The sequence below is a fragment of the Petaurus breviceps genome, unplaced genomic scaffold, assembly GCF_028583685.1.
Source record: "Petaurus breviceps papuanus isolate PSGF00001 unplaced genomic scaffold, PetGlider_PUasm1.0 175, whole genome shotgun sequence".
Taxonomy (NCBI): Eukaryota; Metazoa; Chordata; class Mammalia; order Diprotodontia; family Petauridae; genus Petaurus; species Petaurus breviceps.
In genome coordinates this window covers 11329073-11350743 of record NW_027185764.1, presented here as the reverse complement: position 1 = coordinate 11350743, position 21671 = coordinate 11329073, and the positions used below count along the sequence as shown (strand labels likewise).

Sequence of the window (21671 nt, the reverse complement as noted above, 5' to 3'; positions counted from 1 at the left end):
CACAATCATTTGGATTCAGTCAAAGGGCCATGCTTGAGGACCTAGAGACCTCGAGGCCACAGTGTCTCCACCCCTGATTTGGCCAATTCTAAATTTTAAACCATTTTCCAAGCTGTTGAGTCTTTTTTCATAATTCTCTTGCATGGCTCTTATATATTTTCTCATTTTTTTCTTTTACCTCTTTCATTTTTAAGCTTCTTTTTGAGCTCTTCCATGAATTCTTTCTGGGCTCGAGGCCACTTTCCAGTTTTCTTTAGGGTTTTTCCCACAGGTGTTTTGAGATTGTTGTCTTCTTCTGAGTTTGTGTCTTGATCTTCTTTATCACCACAATAGCTTTCTGTGGTCAAATTCTTTTTTTTTTTTTTGGCTGCTTTTGTTCATTTGGAGCCTTTATCCTTTCTTTGGAATTTAATCTCTGCTCCCAGGATGGAAGGAAGGAGCTCCCAGGGTCTCAGACTTCTAGTGTCAGTGACTGCAGGCTCTGGATGTTTACCTGGTGCTGTAATAATGATGCTCTGAAGCCCACAGGGGACCCTTGTTTCTGGTGCTGTGTTGAGGGGTGGGGTAGGGGTTGGCTGGCACTGCTGGATGTTGTAGGGGTCTGGTAGCTTACTGTTGCTGATCTGGAGTTCTAGTGGTGGTATCTGGCATGTAGTGAGGCCAAGTAGGGTGTTTCTACATTTCCTTGGAGCTGCACTGATGCCCAAGGAGGTGTGGCCACTGAAGGATCCCTATTTGCCCTGGGCTATGCTGAAGCATTTGGAGGTTCTTGGAGCTGGAGTGTGCTGATTCCCCTGGCTATGCTACAGCACATGGGGGGTCCTGCTATTGGTGTTTGCCTGCTCTATCCTGGAGCTCAGGATTGCCTGCTGGTTTTCTGCGATGGCGTTTACTGGGACTCTTCCTGCCCTGCAATGTGCTCCCCTTTTACCTGAGGTAGACCATTCTTGCACATCCTCCAAGTCTCCTGGACTAAAAGACTGCTCTCTTCTGTCTTTCTGCTGGCTCTGTTGTTCCAGGACTTGTTCTGGGCTGTTATTTTATGGTTGTTTGGAGCTGAATATGGGAGAAACATAGCAATCTTCTGCTTACTCCACTATCTTGGCTACCACAAGATCCAACGAGCTTTTAACTCTTTCTTAAGTGGCTCTTTATTGAATATAGTTTTTGTTGCATTGTGGTCAGCAAATGATGTATTTATCACTTCTTTTCTGCCTTTTTTTATCAATCTTCTCCCTCCCCCCCCCCCCCATCAATATCTGGTCAATTTTTGTAAAGGTACAATGTAGTGCTGAGGATATATGTATGACCTTTTTCTTATCCATTCAATAATCATCACAGTTTATCTCATCTAAATTATCTAGAGTTCCTTTGAAGTCCTTAACTTCTTTATAATCTATTTTTTTTGTTACACTTATTCAGTTTTGAAAGGAAGTACATTGAGGCTCCTCATTGTTTTATGTTTTACTTCCTATTTCTCCCAATAACTAGCTTCATTTCACCATTCAGTTTCTCTGCTTATGTATGCATGCAGGCATGCATGCACACACACAAATATACATACATATACACACATATGTTTGGTTTGTATGTATACACACACGTGAATAACACCTGTATATACATATACATGTGTGTGCATATGCATTATATGTATATGTGTATGTAAAATCAGCTAGGTGGCATAGTGGATAGAGTGCTGTCCAGAGACACTTACTGGCTGTATGACCCCTAAAGCAAGTCACTAAACCCTGCTTGCCTCAGTTTCCTCACCTGTAAAATGAACTGGAGAAGGAAATGGCAAAACACTCCATTATCTCTTCTAAGAAAACCCCAAATGGTGTAATGAAGGGTTGGACACAATTGAAAAACAATTGAACAAAAATGCATGTTTATTGACAGTAATTGTCACCTGAAGACATATTTCTCTACTCTCTCTTTTAATCAAATCCATTTTCATTCCTGCTTTATCTGAGATCATATTTTGTACCCAACTTTTTCTAAGCAAAATAGATTTTGTTCTCTGTCCTTATTTTTACTTTGTGTGAAACTTTACATTTCAAGTGTGTTTCTTGTAAATTCTACTATTGACTCCATTCTGTTCTCTCCTGTTGTTTTATGAGTAAGATCATCTCATTCATATTCCCAGTTATCATCATGAGTTGTATATTTCCCCCTATTCTATTTTCTTATATTTTCTTCTTCTCTTTGACTTCAACCTCCCACATGAAAGAAGAAAAAAGCGGAACAGATTGTGAGAAAGATGGTGTATATACAGTGCTGAATGTCTGTGCTTAGTGAAGCTTGCTTCCTCTTCCCTGACCCCCTTCTCATGTAGACCCCATTCACAAAGGTGATAAAGAGATGCTCAATATATGTTAAAGATTTCAGAGTTATTTCTTGAATTAGAACTTTATGTTAGAGTCAGAGTCTGCACACTTCCAGAAGGAATACTATGGTTCTCTTATATGTTATGTGGGACCAGCTTCTTTTTCCTCTAGGCATTGAGTACTCAAGGTCTTAAAGGATTTCAGGATCAGTTCAGGTCAGGGAGCCACAACCTTTTAGCAGCTCCTAAGTAGTGTTAACTAGGAAGGAGTCTCTGATCATTACCCTTCTAGACTTAGTTGGATAATTTTCTAAATTTGTTCTAGGTCTGGAAAACACAACTATGAGCTTGAACATGGTTTTAGCTTTAGTAGACAGTTGTAGGCTCAGCAGGAAAGTTGATTTAGACATTTTGTGGAGACTTGTAAGGATAAGGGCTGAAACAAAGGTCGCTCTCTGGGTGAACCTTAAAGTCAATGAATAACACCTCATTAAATTAAAATTAACTTCCCTTCTCTTTAATGTGGGGAATTATGATTCTATGCTATATTAACCCAAGTACCTAGCATAACCAGAGATATATATCATGTTGGACATTCTAGCAATTGTGAGCTGATTGTCTTTGGGCTGTGTTTCAGATGTTTCCCATTATCAAACACCATGGAGATGTTCTGCTGCAAAACATCGAGAAGAGAGTGGCCAAAGATGAGTCTCTGAATACAAAGGAGTAAGTATGATCATCCAGTGTTTGAAAGGAAAAACAATTGCCTTTGCCAGATTGGTGAAAGTTTGATTAGAGAATTCAGAATGGAGAACCTTCTCACTGAATCAAATAGAATTCAAGGTAATATGGACCTGGGCCTTGAGAGTCAGTTTCAGAGTCCTGAAAATCAAGATTCAAGTCCTGTCTCTGATGTTTGCTGGCTATGTGGCCCTGGACAACTCACGTAACTTCACATATCCCAAGACAACTAATTGACAATCTGTTATTAGTAGATGGAGTTTCCTCATTTGAATTCTCTCTACCAATGAAGTCTTAGATCTAATTGAGAAAGAGAGAGACAGAGACATGAAGACAGACATTTGTCTTTGGTTAGACATGTAGGATTACCCCATGCCTATAGGCCCAGAGTCACCATTAAATTGGGGTACCTAAAAAAGATGGAGAATTTTTGCTTTGAGATGTAATGGGATCATTGACCTCAACCACAAAGAAGGCATTATGCCATGAATGATAGAACGCTGGCTTCAGTGTCAATCGACTCTTACCCCTTATATATGCTTTTCTCTAGTGACATTGAGCAACTTAATTAAACTCCCAATGTCCCAGGTAAGTTTTAGAAGAGTTGCTATTTTGCTTTGGAAGAAAAAGTCTAATTATCCCCAAATAAAAGAATTTTACCAAAATTTTAATAGAACTTCAGCTACAAAAGAAGTCTCATCTAGTTAGCAGGAATCTCTTCTACAAAATCCCAGATGACTTCCCCAGTAACCCACTTCCTGATGTACCAAGTATGGTGAGACTTGGAAGCAGGGTTTTCTTATGAACCACATCATTCAGTTGTGTTAAGAGATTTCCTCTTCAATGTTCCCCATCTCACTCTGCTACCAATAGTGCTGAAATTGTGCTTTTTTACTTTAATTCTACTTCAAGCCCCTCATTCTTATAGCTTAAGAGTTTGATCCATATTAGAATGCAAATCCACCTGGAAGAGACAACTAACTTATGAATAGTCATTTTTCAGAGTAGTTCACAGAACAAGTTTTGCTTTGGAGAAAAGAGGCTCTGGGTGACTGAGAAGTTAGGAAAGACTGAGAGTGATCTTGAACTGAGCCAGAGTGTTGTGGTGGAGTGGAATGAGTGTTAAATTTAAATTCTAAAGACCTGAGTTCAAATCCAGGTCTGCTATTAACTACCTATATGACCTTGGACAAATCACCTAATGACACTAGCATCTACTGAGTGAGTGGACTTGGACCACATAACCTTCAAGTTTCCTTACTACTCTTTCAGGTTCAAATATTGATTCTGTCCAATGCTAACTTGGCAGCCCCCTTTAGACCTCAGTCTGTTCCTAAAATGAGGTGGTTGGACTAGGTCAGGAATTCTTAACTTGGCATCCATGAATCCTTAGGAGGACTGGGGCTAAATTTCAAGGGGCCCATGACCACAGAAATAAAATTATTATGTTTTTATTTGCACTAATGTCCAACTGAAATTTATCATTATGAAAACAAGAATTATACATGAAGGCAACAAGCATTTTTCTGAATAGAGATCCATAGATTTCACCAGACCACCAAAAGAGTTCCTATCACACAAAAGGTTAAGAACTCCTGGTTCCTAAGGTCCTTTACAGCTCTATCTAAGCTTTTGATCCATGAAATGGTCAACTCTGTCATTAGCTCCACAAGCAGGATTTTCTTGTTTGACTCCGGACAAGTCAGTCCATTGGTAAAATCCCTCAGTTTCCTCTTCTGTAATATGATAATAATAATCCTTTACCTCATAGAATTGTTCTGAGAAAATTCTCTTTAACCATCCTTATAAACATGCAGGTGTGAGAAAATTTTTGGCCATTCTTTTTATGTGTGAAAATATTTTTCTAATGGTAAAGCATCAGGCAAACATAAATTGGTGATATTACTGTCATAGGGAACTCCTCTTTCCTCTGTCATGGTAATCTGTGACTTTGTAAATTAGTTGTAGGGAGTTATAATGGATAGACATATAGAGATCAAGTAACTTACACAATGTCTGAGGTAGGATTTGAACCTAGGTCTTTGGATTTCCAAGAAGAAAGAAAGAAAGAAAGAAAGAAAGAAAGAAAGAAAGAAAGAAAGAAAGAAAGAAAGAAAGAAAGAAAGAAAGAAAGAAAGAAAGAAAGAAAGAAAGAAAGAAAGAGGCCTAGAAAAGTGAAAAGACTTGTCTAAATGACATTAAGTTACTGACAGAACTGCAAGTAGAATCTGGAACCTCTTGACTCCTAGCCTCCTTGTCTCAAAATGTGTGTGTGTATGTGTGTGCGTGTGTGTGTGTGTGTGTGTGTGTGTACACTCACATATAATACTATATCACATATATAATAGTAATATTAATACACTATTATTTAACTAATATAATTTAATTAACATATTACATTAATAGATTAATTATTTAACTAATATAACTTAGATAATTAAGATGATGATTATCAGGGCAGCTAGGTGGCACAGTGAACAGAGCACTGGCTCTGGAGTCAGGAGGACCTGAGTTCAAATTCATCCTCAGACACTTAACACTTACTAGCCATGTGACTTTGGGCAAGTAACTTAACCCCAATTGCCCTTCAAAAAGTAAAATATATATATATTAATAATAATATATTATTATGTTAATAATATATTAATATGTTACATCTTCACATATATTAATACATACACATGCATGTGTATGTGTGTATACATACACGGTGCTCAAGCCATTAATAGTTACACTTGTTCAGTGTCTCCCATAATCCCTAGCCCAAAGCTATGTACAGTGTGGGTGCTTAAGAAAAACTTAAAAATCATCTGAGAATTTTGAATTCCTGCCGACTTTCTTTTTTTTTTTTTAATAGAAGATCTTTTTCTCTCTGCAGTATCTTTGGAGCCTACAGCCTGGACGTCATCACCAGCACTTCTTTTGGAGTGGACGTCGACTCCATTAACAAACCCAATGACCCCTTGCTTGTGCGCATCAAGGAGCTCCTCTCTTTCAGATTTTTAAATCCTCTGCTTATCTTAATATGTATGGGAAAGATTCCTCAACAAAACACCTACATCAGAGCTCACTCCCAACCCGAGAGTTTTTATAGTTCCACACTAGCAACTCAGTTTCTCAAGAGTAGGAAGGGTCATATTTCATGTCCTAGTAGTCAAGTAAGACTAAAGACCTGTGAGGGCAGTGTCCCAAGCACAGAGCATAGAATGCATTTTTTATGTCAGAGAAGAATCCTCAATTTTCTGAGCCATCTGGGTGGCTCAGTTGCTAGAGTGCTGGACATGGAGTCAGGAAGAACTGATTTCAAATCCTTACTTGGACTAGTTGGTCAAGTTACCTTGGGACAATAATAGCCCTTACTTCTTAGAGATGTTGTGAGAATCAATTGAGATAATATATGCAGAGTGCTTCACAGATCATAAAACACTGTACACACTTGCTTTCATTAGTACTTTAGAGTTGTATTTTGGCAGACTGTTTGGACTAAAAAATTGGGAAATCAATTCAATATAATAGGCATTTGTTAAAGGTCTAGTGTGCAAGGCACTGTGGGAGGTGCTATGGATATAAGGACAAAACCAAACCAAACAATGGAGAGGTATCACCACTTAGCAAAAGTAAGAATTCCAGAGGGGGATAGTCTCATTAGAAAAATCATCTATTAAATCCTTGGATTTAGGGCAAGAGATCATCATTTTAGAAATGTAAAAATGGGTCCAAGGAATGGAAATGACTTATCTAAGAACACAGAGGAAGAAGAACTAGGATTTTCTGATTCTAAATTCAGTGCTCACCATGATGATTCACTGAAATTTTGGCCTTGATAGACTCATTTTCCAAGTTTATAGGATATTTTACTCCTGGATCTAGGCTTTCCAAGATCTTTTTCCCTTCTCTCTATAGGTGTGGTTAAGTCTCTCTTACACTAAAAACTTGAGACCCGCAGGCATGCTTCCATCATTTTTCTTTGCTAAACTCCAAGCATACATCAATTTTCTCATCATTTACTTGCTTATCAGCACAGTGCAAAGAGGTTTCACTGGGATTCTTTTCAATCAGGATCTCCCTTTGAATTCTTGCAAGCTCTGCATTTCTCACAGACACTGCTATACTTTGCTTAGAGCTATAGTGATTTCTGTAAATCTGATATTTCCCCTACTTTCCTTAAGATTCTTCAGTGAATTTCAGTTCCCATATTAAGCACCTATAGTACAAGGCCTTCTCCCAGACTCTCAAAGACATTTGAAGTGTCTATGAGTTACTGTTCTTGCCTTCATGTAACTTACCATCTAATGGGGACACAAGATATGCATGAACCTTAAAAAGATACAAAACAAAGTAGTACTTTTGGTCTGAAGGGAACAATTCTTATGGCTTGGGAGAAAATGGAAAGACTTCATGAAGGAAATAACATTTGAGTTGGACTTTAATGGATGGACGGGAATTTAACTACGGAAGGAAAAAGGCAGGATGTTATAAGCAGAATCAGGAAAACATGGCAAATCATGAAAGAATAGTACATGTTGTGTTCAGGGGATGGAGAGCAGTCTAGTTTTGCTGGTAAGTTGAGTTGTAGAGGGGAGTTGCACAAAAAACACAGCTGTATAGGTAATGTGGTGCCAGATTATGGAGGGCATTACATGTAGAGGTATTGGAATACTATTCTGTAAACATTAGGGAGCCACTATAGAGGCTTGAGCTGAGGAGTGACCAGAAATACAAGGAAAAATTTTTTAGCAGCAATGGGAAAGATAAATTAGAAGATGGGGAGGTAGAATGAAGGTGGAGATACTTATTAAGAGTTTATTGCAATAGTCCAGTTGCTGTGTCTTTTTTTTTCTTTGTACTCCTATAACCTAGCAATTCTTAATCTAGGGTCCATGAACTTTATTGTTGTTCAGTTGATCAGTCATGTCCAATGTGACCTCATAGAACAGCTTTCCATGTGGTTTTCTTGGCAAAGATATTGGAGTATTTTGTAATTTTGTAATGTTAAGTGGGGTTAAGTGACTTACCCAGGGTCACATAGCTAGAAAGTATCTAAGGATGGATTTGAACTCAGGTCTTTTCTGATTTTCTGGCCCATTGTTCCATCCACTGAGTCACTAGCTGCTTCATGAACTTCATTGAAAAAAAATAAAACTTTTTGATAACTACATTTTAGTGTAACTGATTACCTTTATATTTTGTACATTTAAAAATATTATTCTGAGAAAGGCCTATAAGCTTCACCAGACTGTCCAATGGGTCCATGACAAAAAATTACCCTTACTCTAGATGCTTGACACAAAATCTTGTATAATAAATGCTTTTTTCCTTGAATTGTATCTCATTAAATATCAGTACAACTCAAAGAAATTCGTGGAATTAGAAGTTATTCTTAGTAGTAATACAGATAGATCATTGACCTAAGTCAAAAGATTACAGGATCATGAATTTACAGCTGGAAGGGACCTTAAAGACCTTCTAGTTCAACCCCCTTATTTTATATACAAAGAACCTGAAACCCAAAGAGAGGAAGTGACTTGTCCAAGGTAACACAGGTAGAAAATAACAGAAGTGGGATTAGAACCCAGGTCCAGACTCAGTGTTCTTTTATACCTTGATCCTAAAGTATTAAATGACTTGGATTTGTACTGGGATTGATATCACCATAATGATCTCCCTAGTGTTTTCTCCCACTTTTCCTACTCAACCCCATGTCTCATCATTATCACTAGAAAGGATCTCTGCAAAGCCTCCTTCTCCCTTTTTTATAGTATACTGATTGGTTTTTTTTTTGTCATTTTCTTTAGTGGTATTTCCTTCTCTTGTGCCCATATTGGAAAAAATGAATGTGACTCTTCTATCGAAAGAAGCTCTGAACTTTGCTGTGAATGTAGTGCGACTTATCATGGCAGATCGGCAAAAGAACAAGAAAAGTGTAGGTATAATCCTAGACTATATGAAGTCAGCTTTGCTGAAATTTGGACCTGAGTATACATCCTTGTCAAAAGATGCATTTTTGTTTGTTTTTTTCCCTAGCATCCTAAGTTTTGATCCAGAAGGAAACTAAGAGTATATCTAATCCAATTACCTTATTTTAGAGATGAGGAAACTGAGGCACCAAGAATTTAAAATGATTGGCCCAGGGTGATAGAGACATTCAAATAAATTAATTTCATATCTGGTATTCAGGGCAATGTCAACATGCCTGCTCAGGTTACTGAAATGAACTGAGGAGGCATATTCAATTTGGGTGGTCTTACGATGCAAAAAAAAATTGTTGTCAATCAAACCTAATGCCATCCTACTTTACTAAACAGTAGCATAAAGCAGAGGATGTAGGGGAGGCAGAAAGGTCTTTAAATTATTAGCCCTGAAAGTCCCTTGGAGTTCCATCCAGGTCTGCTACCAATCCTAGCCATGTCTTTTTCATAATCAGAGTCTTGATTCAATATCTGGGGCTCCCTGCACATCTCAAGGTTTTGTATAAAGTGAAGATGGAAAAGATTCTCTTAGGAATGTTCTGCCGTGCTGTGGCATGATCTGTGAGAACTAAAAAGAATACTTCACTCCCATCCTGTTACTGCTATACAAAATCCTTTAGAGATTCATTCTTTAACTTATAGCTTTGTGCTATTAATTTTATTTATTTATTTTTAAAGTAATTGGGGTTAAGTAACTTGCTCAAGGTTACACAGCCAGGTGTTTCTGGGTGGGTGCTAAGTGTCTGAGCCCGGGATTCGATCTCCAGGTCATTCTGACACTGGAGCCGGTGCTCTTACTTGCTGTGCTACCTGGCCGCCCCTGTGCTATTAATTTTAAAAATTATTTTTTAATTGATAAAGATTTAATTTTTGAACTCTTTCTCCCAACTAGAAAAAGAAAACCCTCATAACAAATATTCATAGCCAAGAAAACAAATCCCCATACTGGTTATGTCCAAAGCCTCTTTATATATATGGAATCGTGTTTGATCATTTTATTGATCAGGGATCTTAAACCTTTAAAAGCTTTTGTTTTCAATGTTTGATATTTTAGTAGAAGTACTTATACATCATAGAAATTCTTCTGGTTTTCCTTACTTCACTCTGCATCAATTCATATCAGTCAAACTGTAACACATCAAAAAACCCTGAGTGAAATATTTAAGATAATATTTATAAATCTCAACACTGCCTGAGCCCATGGTAAGCACTTTAATAAATCCTCGTTCTCTTACCCTTTCTCCCCACTTTCCTTCTGACTGTGAACAAGGGGGCTATCTAAGGTCCTCCTGTTGACTGCATTTCTCTCACTTTTTAAATTGCTTTCTCTTGAAAACCCTGGTTGAAATTGAGATTTCTACCAAGGGTATCATTTTCCTTTTCCTGGCTACAAAATTAAAATCACTATCCTCCTCTTCATCTCTTGGAACTTGGCTACCCATTCCTTGAAAGAGTGATCAGTTGTTAACACTTCCACGTGAATTAGTTTGTTTGATCTTTTCTTGCATGAAATCGGTTGAGAGTATATTTTCATAAAGATGTATAAGGAGAGAATGTAAGGCATGTGGAGGTCCTGTAGAGGAGCTGGAGGGATGGGAGCTAAGAAACAAGCCTTACTCACCCCATGGTTTTGCCATGAGCCAGCTCTGTGCAGCTAAGTGCTATTATGGTATGGATGGAGAGAGGACCTGCACCGGGGACAATATAAATGTGATGTTGGGGCTGAGGGCTGGGCAAGGACAATATCTTCTCCTTGTCAAGATTGAGTGAATCCTCAGATATGTCACATATTGGAAATGCCTAAGAAACATGGGTCTTTTCTTCTATTAGTCTTTTCAGCGTAAAAGATTTATGATTCATAGAAAGAATGATGCAGCTTATATGACTTTAACCATTGCAACCTGATTTTCACTTTTCTGAACCTTTCTCTGTTCCCAGGATCGGATAGATTTCCTGCAATTAATGATTGATTCCCAGGCCACAAATGACCCTGGATCTAAGGAGATGAATAACTCTCCAAAGGGTAATGTCAGGATAAGAGTTTCTGAATATGAACAGGAGTATAAATTCAATGTTTCTAATAATAGCCCATCATAGTCAATTCATGATTTCAAAGGAAGTTTGAAATTTGAAATTTAAAAGCAAAATTAAAGACCAAAATAATTTTCTTAAAAAGAATATTGACAGGGTGGCTAGGTGGAGTAGTGAATAGAGCACCAGCCCTGGAGTCAGGAGGACCTGAGTTCAAATCTGGCCTCAGACACTTGACACACTTACTAGCTATGTGACTTTGAGCAAGTCACTTAACCCCAACTGCCCTCCAAAAAAAAAAGAATATTGACTTTAGAATTTGGGCATCTTAATCTTAGTTTTGTATTTATCAGTGTAACTTTGGGCAAACTCATTAAACTATTCTGACCCTCAATCTATTTCTCTATAATTGAGGATGTTGACCCCATGAAGCTTCAGAATTCTGTGATTTTTTTGTTTTACTCCCATTGCAAAAATCCTCACCAGATCATCATTATACTGTTGCACTCAGCTGAATGACTTCATAAAGCCTCCATTGGCAACCAATAAGATTCAGCTTCCAATTCAGGTATCAGATGGACATTTTACAAGGACTAGGGAGAAATAATAAATTTAACATGACATTTTGCTTTGATCAGTCAGTCAATGGTCAAAGTTGCACCCATCCAAGACCCAGAGTGAAATATTTCCATTTGGCTAAGAATTTGGGTACTATCCAGGTCCTGAACATTAACTGCTTTTCTCTCACATTTATAACTTGGTTCTCTCCCTAAAGCTCTGACTGAAATGGAGATTGTAGCTCAGGCAGTTACCTTTCTTTTTGCTGGCTATGAAACTACAAGCACAACCCTCACCTTCATCTCTTATAATTTGGCCACTCATCCTGAAATCCAGAAGAAACTCCATGAGGAGATAGACAGTACTCTACCCAACAAGGTAAAAAGGGGCAAGTAATGTTTATTTACTCCATTTAATCAATTAATTCAATTCAATAAATATGTAGTATAAAATAAGGGTTTAATGTTTATTTACCCAGAATGGGGAAAATAAAACCCAAACTCTGTCACTCTACCTCTCTCAGTCTGTCTCTGTCTCTCTCTCTCCTATTAAATATAAAGGGAAGAAAAGATCAATAGCATAGGAATACACAGACACCTCTTCTCCCTCACCTGTTGCCTTCAAAGCAAGTAGTAATGATAGATTCTCTCAAGTTTAATAACTCTTATTAAGTCTTAAAATTGAACTCACTCTAAGCAGGGGAAGGATAAGGATTGAACCAACTGTTTCAATGGTGCACTACTAAGTGAATAGAGATCCTGGGGAGGAACTTCCTCTTCCCATGTAGGTCACTGCCATCATTACAAATCATGATCATAGAAAGCTGTCTAAAGCTCTGAGAGGTTAAATAAATTACCCAGGGTTCCACAGTTAGTGGGTGTCAGGGTGGAGACTTGATCGTAGGATTTTGTTGCTTCAAAATCTACTCTACAGCCCACTTTACCTGATGCTTCCCAAGCTTGAATAACATAGGGCTTCCCAAGGCTAGAAATGGATATGATATGTTTATCCTATCCGCAGACAAAAGAAATCAATTAACTCCATCCAATAAATATTTAGTAACAAAAGAGTGTTTATTGAAGGTCACTATGAACCAGGCCTAGTGAGAGAAACAAGGAATTACACAGTTCAACACTATTGTTAATCAAGGATTAAGTGACATTCCACAGACAACAGAAGAATGAACCCACAGAGGGTGGAGAGTGATCTAGCATGTGCTAGAAATAAAGGAAACTCATTTCTGGGGAAAACAAAATAAAATAACTAACAAACAAAAAACCCAAAAAACACATTTTCTGGAAATTACAGCAAGAAAGATAAAGGAGTCAACTAAAAGTTCTCCTATGTTACAAATGAGAACCACCCAAAGCAATACTGTCATAGCGAGTGTGTAGTACCAATGTTGTCTATTTAACCCAATGCACTCTAGTCTTACCAAGGGATTTAGACCAAGGGATGCAAAATAAATCCAAGTGCCTGTTTTCCAAGAAGTATCAGTTTTATTTCTTTGCAATGGATATATTAACTGCTAATAAGCTAGAAGTGTTGTCTAGTGAAGATCTTAGGAAGGGATATTTAATAACCAGATAATGATTCATGATTAGGACAGAAATTGTAAGTAAAGAAGTGCTTCTAAATCACTTGGACATTGTTCTCTCCAACCATTTCAAACATCTTTCTTATAAATTCTTTACACCATTCATTTACTTAGCAACCTGTTCCTTCATAGAAATTGCATAGGTAAGCTCTGTCCCTAATCTATGTCCAAAGTATCAAAACCTCCAAATTAGTTGTATCTGAACTGATGACATTTTAACTAAGGTATGTAGAGTTTTGGTGCTTTGCTAGTAGGTGGCTAAGGCTGGATTTGAAGTCAAATCTTCCTGACTCCAGATCTAAGACTCTTTTGACTATACCACCTAGCTGTCAAATGATTTTATTAAATTTTATTAAATAATTTTATAATAATAAATTTATTAAATTTTATTAAATAATTTTATCAAATTCTTTATTAAAATAACCACACTGGATTATTCTGTTGGGTTCCCATTATTGTTCCTAGAGCAATGCTTTGCATGTAGTAAGCATCTGATAGACATTTGCTGGTGGATTTCATTTCTGCAAATATTGACTTCTCTCCTTAGGCAACCCCCACCTATGACACCATCTTCCAGATGGAGTATCTGGACATGGTGGTGAATGAGACACTCAGGCTCTTCCCCTTGGGAGGACGCCTGGAGAGAATCTGTGGGAAAACTGCTGAGATCAATGGGATAACCATTCCCAAAGGGACAGTGGTGATGGTCCCTGTCCGTATTCTACATCATGACCCAGAGTACTGGCCAGAACCTGAAAAGTTCTGTCCTGAAAGGTATGTGAAGGGGAGGTGATGGACTGGTTAACTTTAGAGGACCATTTGTTGAGAACGGAAAAAGTGATCAGGATGCTTCTATGGAACATGGAACATGGATCATAGATGGCTATCCCCAGCATCTCCAGCCAGGGAGCCTTTATGATGTGGGGCCATATACTGTGCATGGAATTTAATTAACTGTATTGAAGCAAACAACAATGAACTGGCTTTGTGCAGCTGTAACACAGAGGGGTTTATAGCCAGATATTAAAACCAGAGCCATGGGGAAACTGGCTCAGGGCCAGGCAAATCAGCAAGAAGAAGGGTAAAGATGTGTTGAAAATAAAATGTAATTTCCCAGCTGTGGTTATGAGCAAGTCTTATTCTGACATCACCGTGGGATCAAAACCTGACAAATGAGGCAGGAGGCAGTGATGGCATTAGAGACCCTGGCAGCAGGGGACTGAGCAAGATTTAGTAGCCCCAGGTGTGGGTTATAGCAGTGGTATTAAGTGTAACTTTAGTCAGGGACAAGCCCTCAAGGTTGGGCAAAGGTCAGAATCTATTCTGTACAAATCCGTATGTTAACAGCTATCATGGTGATAGTAAGGATGGAGAGTGGACCTACAATTTCATTGGTATAAGGAACTGCCTCTACTCAAGCAGATAGGATTCTTCTCTGAAATTTAATGTCTTAGAGTGCCTAGAGCTCTGACATGTTAAAATACTTGCTCAATCATGTAATAAGTGTGTGAGAAGGGCAACTTGCACCTGGGTCTTCCTGGGTCTGAGGCCAGCTCTCTATTCATTATGCCATGTTGATAATAATAATTATATTTTTGTTATTATTCTTATTAATTAGCAAAAGGAAGGAGTGGGAATTGAACCCTAGGTGGGCTGATTCCAAACCTGGAGCTATTTTTAAACTTGCTTTACAAATCTGCCTGTTTCCCAGAAATAGAGGTTTTCACCCAAAACATTCATAGGGGATAAACAAACAGCACAGCCTGCATTCACAGCAAATTCTGAAAGGAATTCTGGCCTCTCCTGAGACAGTTGAATCATGACCCAGCTGTCTCTGCTTAACAGTCAAGTGTATACCTAGAACTAACCCAGGTTGTGATTCTGACTAGTGCTAATGGCATTGAGAGCCTTCTCTAGGATGTGTAAGTAGGGGAATTGTCCTGAGCTTAATGCTGCTGAAAAAGGAGACCAGGCAGCTGGAATGTAGGGAGACAACAGGATTTAGAGAAGGAGGTACTGCCACCAGCTGGTGCTAAGAAAGACCTGAGATGCTTTTATAAATATGGTCATATTTAAAAGGGTGGGGACTAGAGTCTGCTTTCTGGTTGCCTAGCAACAATGACTCTATCTCTTTTATACATTTTGGATTCCTGCCCCTTCCACTCAAGCTCCATGGGGTACCAATGCCTTCTCTCCTTCAGGATTACTCTGATGTTCATTTTAGCCCAAATTTTGCCTGTTTTATTTATTTTTTCACCATGGATATTCCTGTTTGCAAATGCAGAGACTGACTGTCCAGGAGGAAGAACTGGGTGTTTCCCGCTCTGCTCACCAATGTTAATCTAGGGAATTTCATGCTTATGTAACCCTAAGGACCTCTTATGAATACAGTCCATAGTAAAATAAAAAGAATCACGGGTTTGGAGTTGGAAGTTCTAAATTTGAGTACAGACTCTGTCACTTACTAGGCATATGACCTTGGACAAGTCATTTAACTTGGGGGGGGTGTCAGTTTCATCTTTTGTAAAATGAAGTGGTTGGACTAAGATGAGCTGTAAGGTCCCTTGCAGCTCTGACAACCCTATGATCCCCACTCTTGGGCCCTGAAGCTTCCCAAGCTCTGGGGCCAGTCTTCCTACAAATGAAACCCCCCAGATGCTAGTCTCACACATGCTGCCTTGGGTGAACATCATTCCCAGGTTGGGTTCTCAGTAAACTTCCATCTCAGAGAACATGGGTCTTGGTATGGCTGCTGAATCCTCTAATGCGGAGGGGAATGGAAAAGAGTAAAAGAGAACAATAAAAGAAATGTCTATGGAGTTTGGATCCAATTCAAAGACCAAGTAGGTTTTTACCTTCTCTTAGCCTTTGTCTTCAATTTATTCTTTGAAACCAGGTTTGATCGAGAAAGAAGAAAATCCATTGACCCATATGTGTTCCTTCCCTTTGGAGCTGGTCCTCGGAATTGCATCGGAATGAGGTTTGCAATGCTGACTATGAAGACTGCCCTGATCATGCTCTTACAGAATTTTACCTTGGAGACCTGCGAAGAGACCCCGGTGAGAGAAATCTTCATCTCTTTGCGGATAGATTTTTTTTAAAGGTTTTAACTCAGTATCTCTGGACTTAGTATTCAAGAGGCTAAGTCAGTATAGCAAGTGATGCATGCTTCTTTAGAACATTTAGAGTCCCCCATTTTATATACTCCAATCTTCCTTATTTATTGATGTCTTTTGTTTTATATTGAATTCATCTCCAAATATACCCTACCATCCAATGAACATTTCTTTGTAGCAAAGATTGGAGGTCAAGGCAAACAATTCAGCAAAGACATGTCAATCACATCTGACCATGTATGCAACATTCCAAAGCTATGGCTCCCCACCTTTCTAGTGAATGAAGTGGGGTGCTTTTCTCTTGGTCATTTTCATTACTCATCATTCAATTGCACTTTTTATTCTGAGTTGTAGAAGCTATTAAAGCTATTGTTAAATGGTCAATAGCAAATCCCCTTCTTTAAAAAAACTTTGATGACTCCCCACTGCTTACTAAAATGAGCCTAAATTCCTTGGTCTGACCTTCAGGGCCCCCAATCTGGCATCATTTTATCTTTCCAGACTTATCTCTCACTGCTCCCTTATTCTGAAGTCAAATGTAATTAATTGACATTCCTCAGCCCCCTCCTGTGTTTTCCCACCTCTATGTCTTTGCTTATGCCATGCTTTTTACCTGAAATTCCCTTCTCCTGGCCCCCTGCCCTGAGGCCATCTGTTGAAATGGCATCAATATTTTAGGCTTCTTAACCAGTCACCTCCTTTATGAAGCCTTCCTCTACCCTGCCTATGTGCATACAGACACACAGACACAGACACAAACACAGTCACACAAACACACATACACACTAATAATTTTGTTTGTATTGCTTTCATGGCAAATATCCCATACTCTCTTAGAGCAATGTTTTTGTACTTGTCTCATCCTTGCACTAGATGATAAGTTCTTCATGGGGAGAAGGAGGGATCATCATATTTGGGTTTCCCATAAGTGCCTAGCACTGTGCCATATGCATAGTAGGCACTCAACTGAATAAATCTTAATCAGAATGAATTGAACAGAAGTTCAGAACTGGAAAGAACCTATAAAACCATAGTTATAGATGGTTCACAGAAATCTTTCTCTTTTTCTTTCTTCAGAGATACCAAACTGGGTTCCATTGACTTGGGAGAGCAGTGTTCAAGTCATAGAGGGGTTAAGAGTATAGGTATCAAACACAAGGTCTATGCAACCCGCAACACTCTTTTTGAATTCCAGATTAGAATGTACTTGGGAAATATTTAACGAAATGAAATATGTGTATTTGTGTATTTGTACATGTATATATGCATATATACATATATAGATAATTTGTTAAATATTTCCCAAGTACATGTATATATTCATACACCTTTATGTATATGTGTATACATATATGTGTATATATAATCCAGATTAAAATGTACCTGTGAAATATTTAGCCAAATGAATAAAAATACAATAAAGCAAAGTTCACATTATAGTTTGAAACTAAGTCTATATGCATCCACCAGGTATTCTTATGTTTGGTTTAGTGGTCTTCACTTTCTATTGGAATATGACCATATTGGTTCAGAGATAGAAGGAAATGTAGGCAAGGTTTTCATGAGATCTGAATGAGAGGATGATGGGAAAGCATTTTGCAAACCGTGAAATGCTATGCAAATCTCAGTTGTAATTATCGTTATTATATATGCAATATATAATATGTAACAACATATAATTGTCATGATAATTGTTATGTTTCTTGTAATTAGCTTATAGTCACTAGGCCTCCAGTCTGGTGATGACCTAATTCCCAAAATCTTCTACTGCACTCTGCTGACCCAAGTCACATTTATATAGCAATAGAGGGACATGGTAGGAAATATTTAATAACTGAGTGGTCATGGGAAGTAGAATGTATTTAAGTTTAGGCTGCATTATTAACACCTTCTTAAATCTAGACCATCACCAAAACAATAAATGAAGTCCTGATTAATAGCGATTGCTGATTTCTGGGGTATACGTTCCACACTGAAAATTCCACAATCATCAAAGCCAGTGAGAACTGGCACCACACACCTTCATCCATGTCTATCACACATGTGCTATTTTTCATCTCTGGGATGCACAACCTCTTCAGCTCTGTCTCTAGGAAAAACCTAGATTGATTCCAGGTCTATTATAAATGTTATTCCTACTTGAGGGCATTCCTAATCCACCTCTTCAAGTTATTTGTTTCCTCCTCACTAGTGAAATCACTTTATATTTTCTTTCTGTGTGTTCATAAATACACACATGTATGTATATATGTACATATATACACACACAGCTCTCTCCCTACATATATGTATGTATATGTGTTTATGTGTATAGATATAGATACCTATATGTCTATATATGAACATGTATAGGATGTAAACTCCTTGAGGCAAGGACCGCTAAGTTTTGGTCTTTGCATTCCCTAGGTCTTAGCATATCTTAGCATTCCTAGTGCCTTGCATATAGTTGGTAAGCATTTAATAAATGATTGTTGAATAAATCAAGTAATTCACTATATTCCATTTGTTTTCCTCTACAGGTTCCCTTGAAATTAGACACAAGTGGTTTTTTGAAGCCCAAGAAGCCAATCATTCTGAAGCTTGTGCCTAGAACAAACCTTGATGTTGAGAAATAGAAATCAAGGACTTGATGGCAAAAAAAGAAGACCCTTCACTCTACCTCACCCTCTTGTCATTCCCCCAACCCCTTTCAAACAAAGAGAAATAGAATAAGAATTGGAAAATTTCTATGAAAATGCATATAAAATATATTCTGTTATGTGATATAATGCATAGCATGCTCTGTTCAAATCCTGCCTCACACTTAGTAGCTGTGTGAGCATGTACAACTCAGAGTTTCTCAAAGACTCAGTTTTCTCACTGTAAATGGGAATAACACCTGTAGAACACACTTCACCAGGTTTTTGTGGAGTCCAAGTGTGGCGATGTATAGGTAATTTGTCATTTTTTCACAGTCGCATCAGAAAGCACACAATCATGACAGGCTGAAGAGGGCCTATCATCCTATCCCAGATTCTTTCTTCAGTCTTTGGGCACCTCTCTCTCCATCTTCCCTTTCCCCAAACCATATAAAGACAAGAGGCAATCCAGAATTTTAAGATTTCAACACTTTCCACTGACCAACTGATTGTCTATGATTTTCTGGTAGTAGGCCATCTTACTATCTGTAAAAATATGGATCATTTTATCTCCTCTTTGTTAACATTAGTGCTTTTAACTCAGTTCTACTGTCTTATTGCTACCTTTCCAACACCATGTAAAATAATACGAGGGGAGAATTCTAACTAACTGCCTTAGTCCATCCCATCTCAAAGATCAAGTCTAAAATATACTAACTTCTAAGGTCGTTACACTTTTCTATCCAATCTTACCTTACTTTGCCTGCAAATGCCTTCTGGTAGACTAAGGGTCTTTGTCAGGCTTCTTCTGTAGTGCTCAGACCATTGAATAACCTGTGTATGCAATAATATTACTTAATGCTAATATTATTTATTTAATTGTTATGTTTAATTAATTATTATGATTAATGCCACCCTCTCTTAATTTGTATTTTTATACCTTATCTGAGTGATAGAAATGACATCTATGTGTATAGATCAGACAGTAAGGCTAGGGCAGACTCTACACAGGATTCCAAAAGGATTAAGAGAGACCAGACACAGTAACATTATAAAAAAAAAGCATTCTCCTGGCAGAATACAGCACATAGGAATCTTTTGTGTTTCCATATGACTCCCTCCACTGTGAATCTTGGTTCCTGAAAGACCCCATGGAAGCTCCATAGGGATTCTACTCACCTGGCCAGATAGTTGATAGGTTACCCAGATAAATGAAGGGAGAGGAGAAAGGGCAAAGCTTCCATATACTAGTACTATTGATATCTTTTGATATTTCTACAAAGGAAAGTACTTTGGAGTTAGAAGACCAGAATTCAAATTCCACCTCTGATTCTTACCACTTGTATGATCCTGTGCAAATCATTTCAACTTCCTGGGCCTCAGTTTCCTCATTTACAAAATCAAAGGGTTGGGCTATGTTCCTATTGCTCAAATGAATATTTTTTTTTGTCTTTCAAAATGATCTTTATTGTTTCTTCAAATAACAGACTTCCATGGTGCTTTTCAAATATGGATTCCATTTTCCAAAATTTGATTTGCATATAACTTCTCAGGAACCAATTTTATTGCATTTGTTTTAACACAAGAACAACTCATGAAACCCAAAGAACTCTAGCATTTTCGTTGCCATGGAGTATCCTCCTGTGATCTCCTTTACAAATGGGCTCTGTGGCCTAGCGCCCCCTTCCCCCAAGCCAGGTCACCGGTGATCGTCCGCCGCAGCCCACTGCCTGACAGGGGCTGCTAGGGAGCCGCCACTAAGGTTTACATCATCATAAAAAGAACAAGCAATATGGCAGCAATCCCGTCCAGCGGTTCACTTGTAGCAACCCATGACTACTACCGAAGGCGTCTGGGTTCCACCTCCAGCAATAGCTCCTGTGGAAGTGCTGAGTACTGTGGGGAAGTGATCCCCCACCATCCTGGTCTTCCCAAATCAGACCCAGGCCACTGGTGGGCAAGCTTCTTCTTCGGCAAGTCGAGTCATCCGTTCATGACAACTGTATTGGAATCCCCAGAGCACTCAGGAACTTTCCAGGTTGCTCATGGCACGATCACCTGTGACCTGGCTCAGGAGGCCATGAGGAAGCGGCATGTCAGCGAGCCCAGCAAGACCAGCACTGGGCCTTCTGCATGAGCAGCAGCACCCTCCCTGCTGCTCCCCCGCTTCTGAAGTGTGCTGGGCATCAGAGCCCATTTCCCCCTCCCCTCCCCTCCCTTCCCTCTCCCACCTATTCCTTTAGAATAGATAGGCTGCATAAGTGTAGAAGTAGTTGTGGGGTGTGTGTGTGTGTTTTTTTTTTAAGGAAAACAAGCAAAACACCAAAAAACAAGTAAAAGAAACCACACTGCTATTGTTTTTTTACTATCTGAATCACCCATGTGCTTTTCAGCAGCCTCAGTAACCTGTTTACTTTGTACTCAACTGAAACTAATAAACTTTGAGCAGCCTTTAAAAAAAAAAGAAAAAAAGAACTCATTTTTTTTTCATAAAATGAGTTATTCCTGTGATAACACAAATATGATGGAGCCTCAGAATCCTCATGTGTTTGGAGAAACCTTATAAAAATGAAGACATGTGGCATCTTCTTTTGCCACCAGTCCTGTATTTTCTTGCTTCCTGAGTCAGTAGATAGGGCCAGTGGGAGCATCACACCTTATTCAAGGTGTTCCTGACTTGGTGCCTTCATTAGTACAGTAGAATACAGCCTT

General features: G+C 38.5%; 2 protein-coding genes across 2 annotated transcripts in view; both read left to right on the top strand.

The window, feature by feature from the left end:
* Positions 1–19109, top strand: part of LOC138158660 (cytochrome P450 3A12-like) — a 60574-nt gene extending 41465 nt beyond the window's left edge. Inside the window, exons 6-13 of the mRNA XM_069084767.1 lie at positions 2967–3055; positions 5949–6097; positions 8866–8993; positions 10978–11062; positions 11846–12006; positions 13773–13999; positions 16122–16284; positions 18861–19109. Of these exons, the coding sequence (XP_068940868.1) occupies positions 2967–3055; positions 5949–6097; positions 8866–8993; positions 10978–11062; positions 11846–12006; positions 13773–13999; positions 16122–16284; positions 18861–18956 (1098 nt within the window). The 3' untranslated portion in view covers positions 18957–19109. The remainder of the gene's footprint in view (positions 1–2966; positions 3056–5948; positions 6098–8865; positions 8994–10977; positions 11063–11845; positions 12007–13772; positions 14000–16121; positions 16285–18860) is intronic.
* Positions 19110–20547: 1438 nt separating this feature from the next.
* Positions 20548–21434, top strand: LOC138158661 (pancreatic progenitor cell differentiation and proliferation factor-like). The gene has a single exon (XM_069084768.1). It carries the CDS (start codon positions 20752–20754, stop codon positions 21094–21096), a length of 345 nt encoding a protein of 114 aa, XP_068940869.1. The 5' UTR covers positions 20548–20751; the 3' UTR covers positions 21097–21434.
* Positions 21435–21671: the final 237 nt, after the last annotated feature.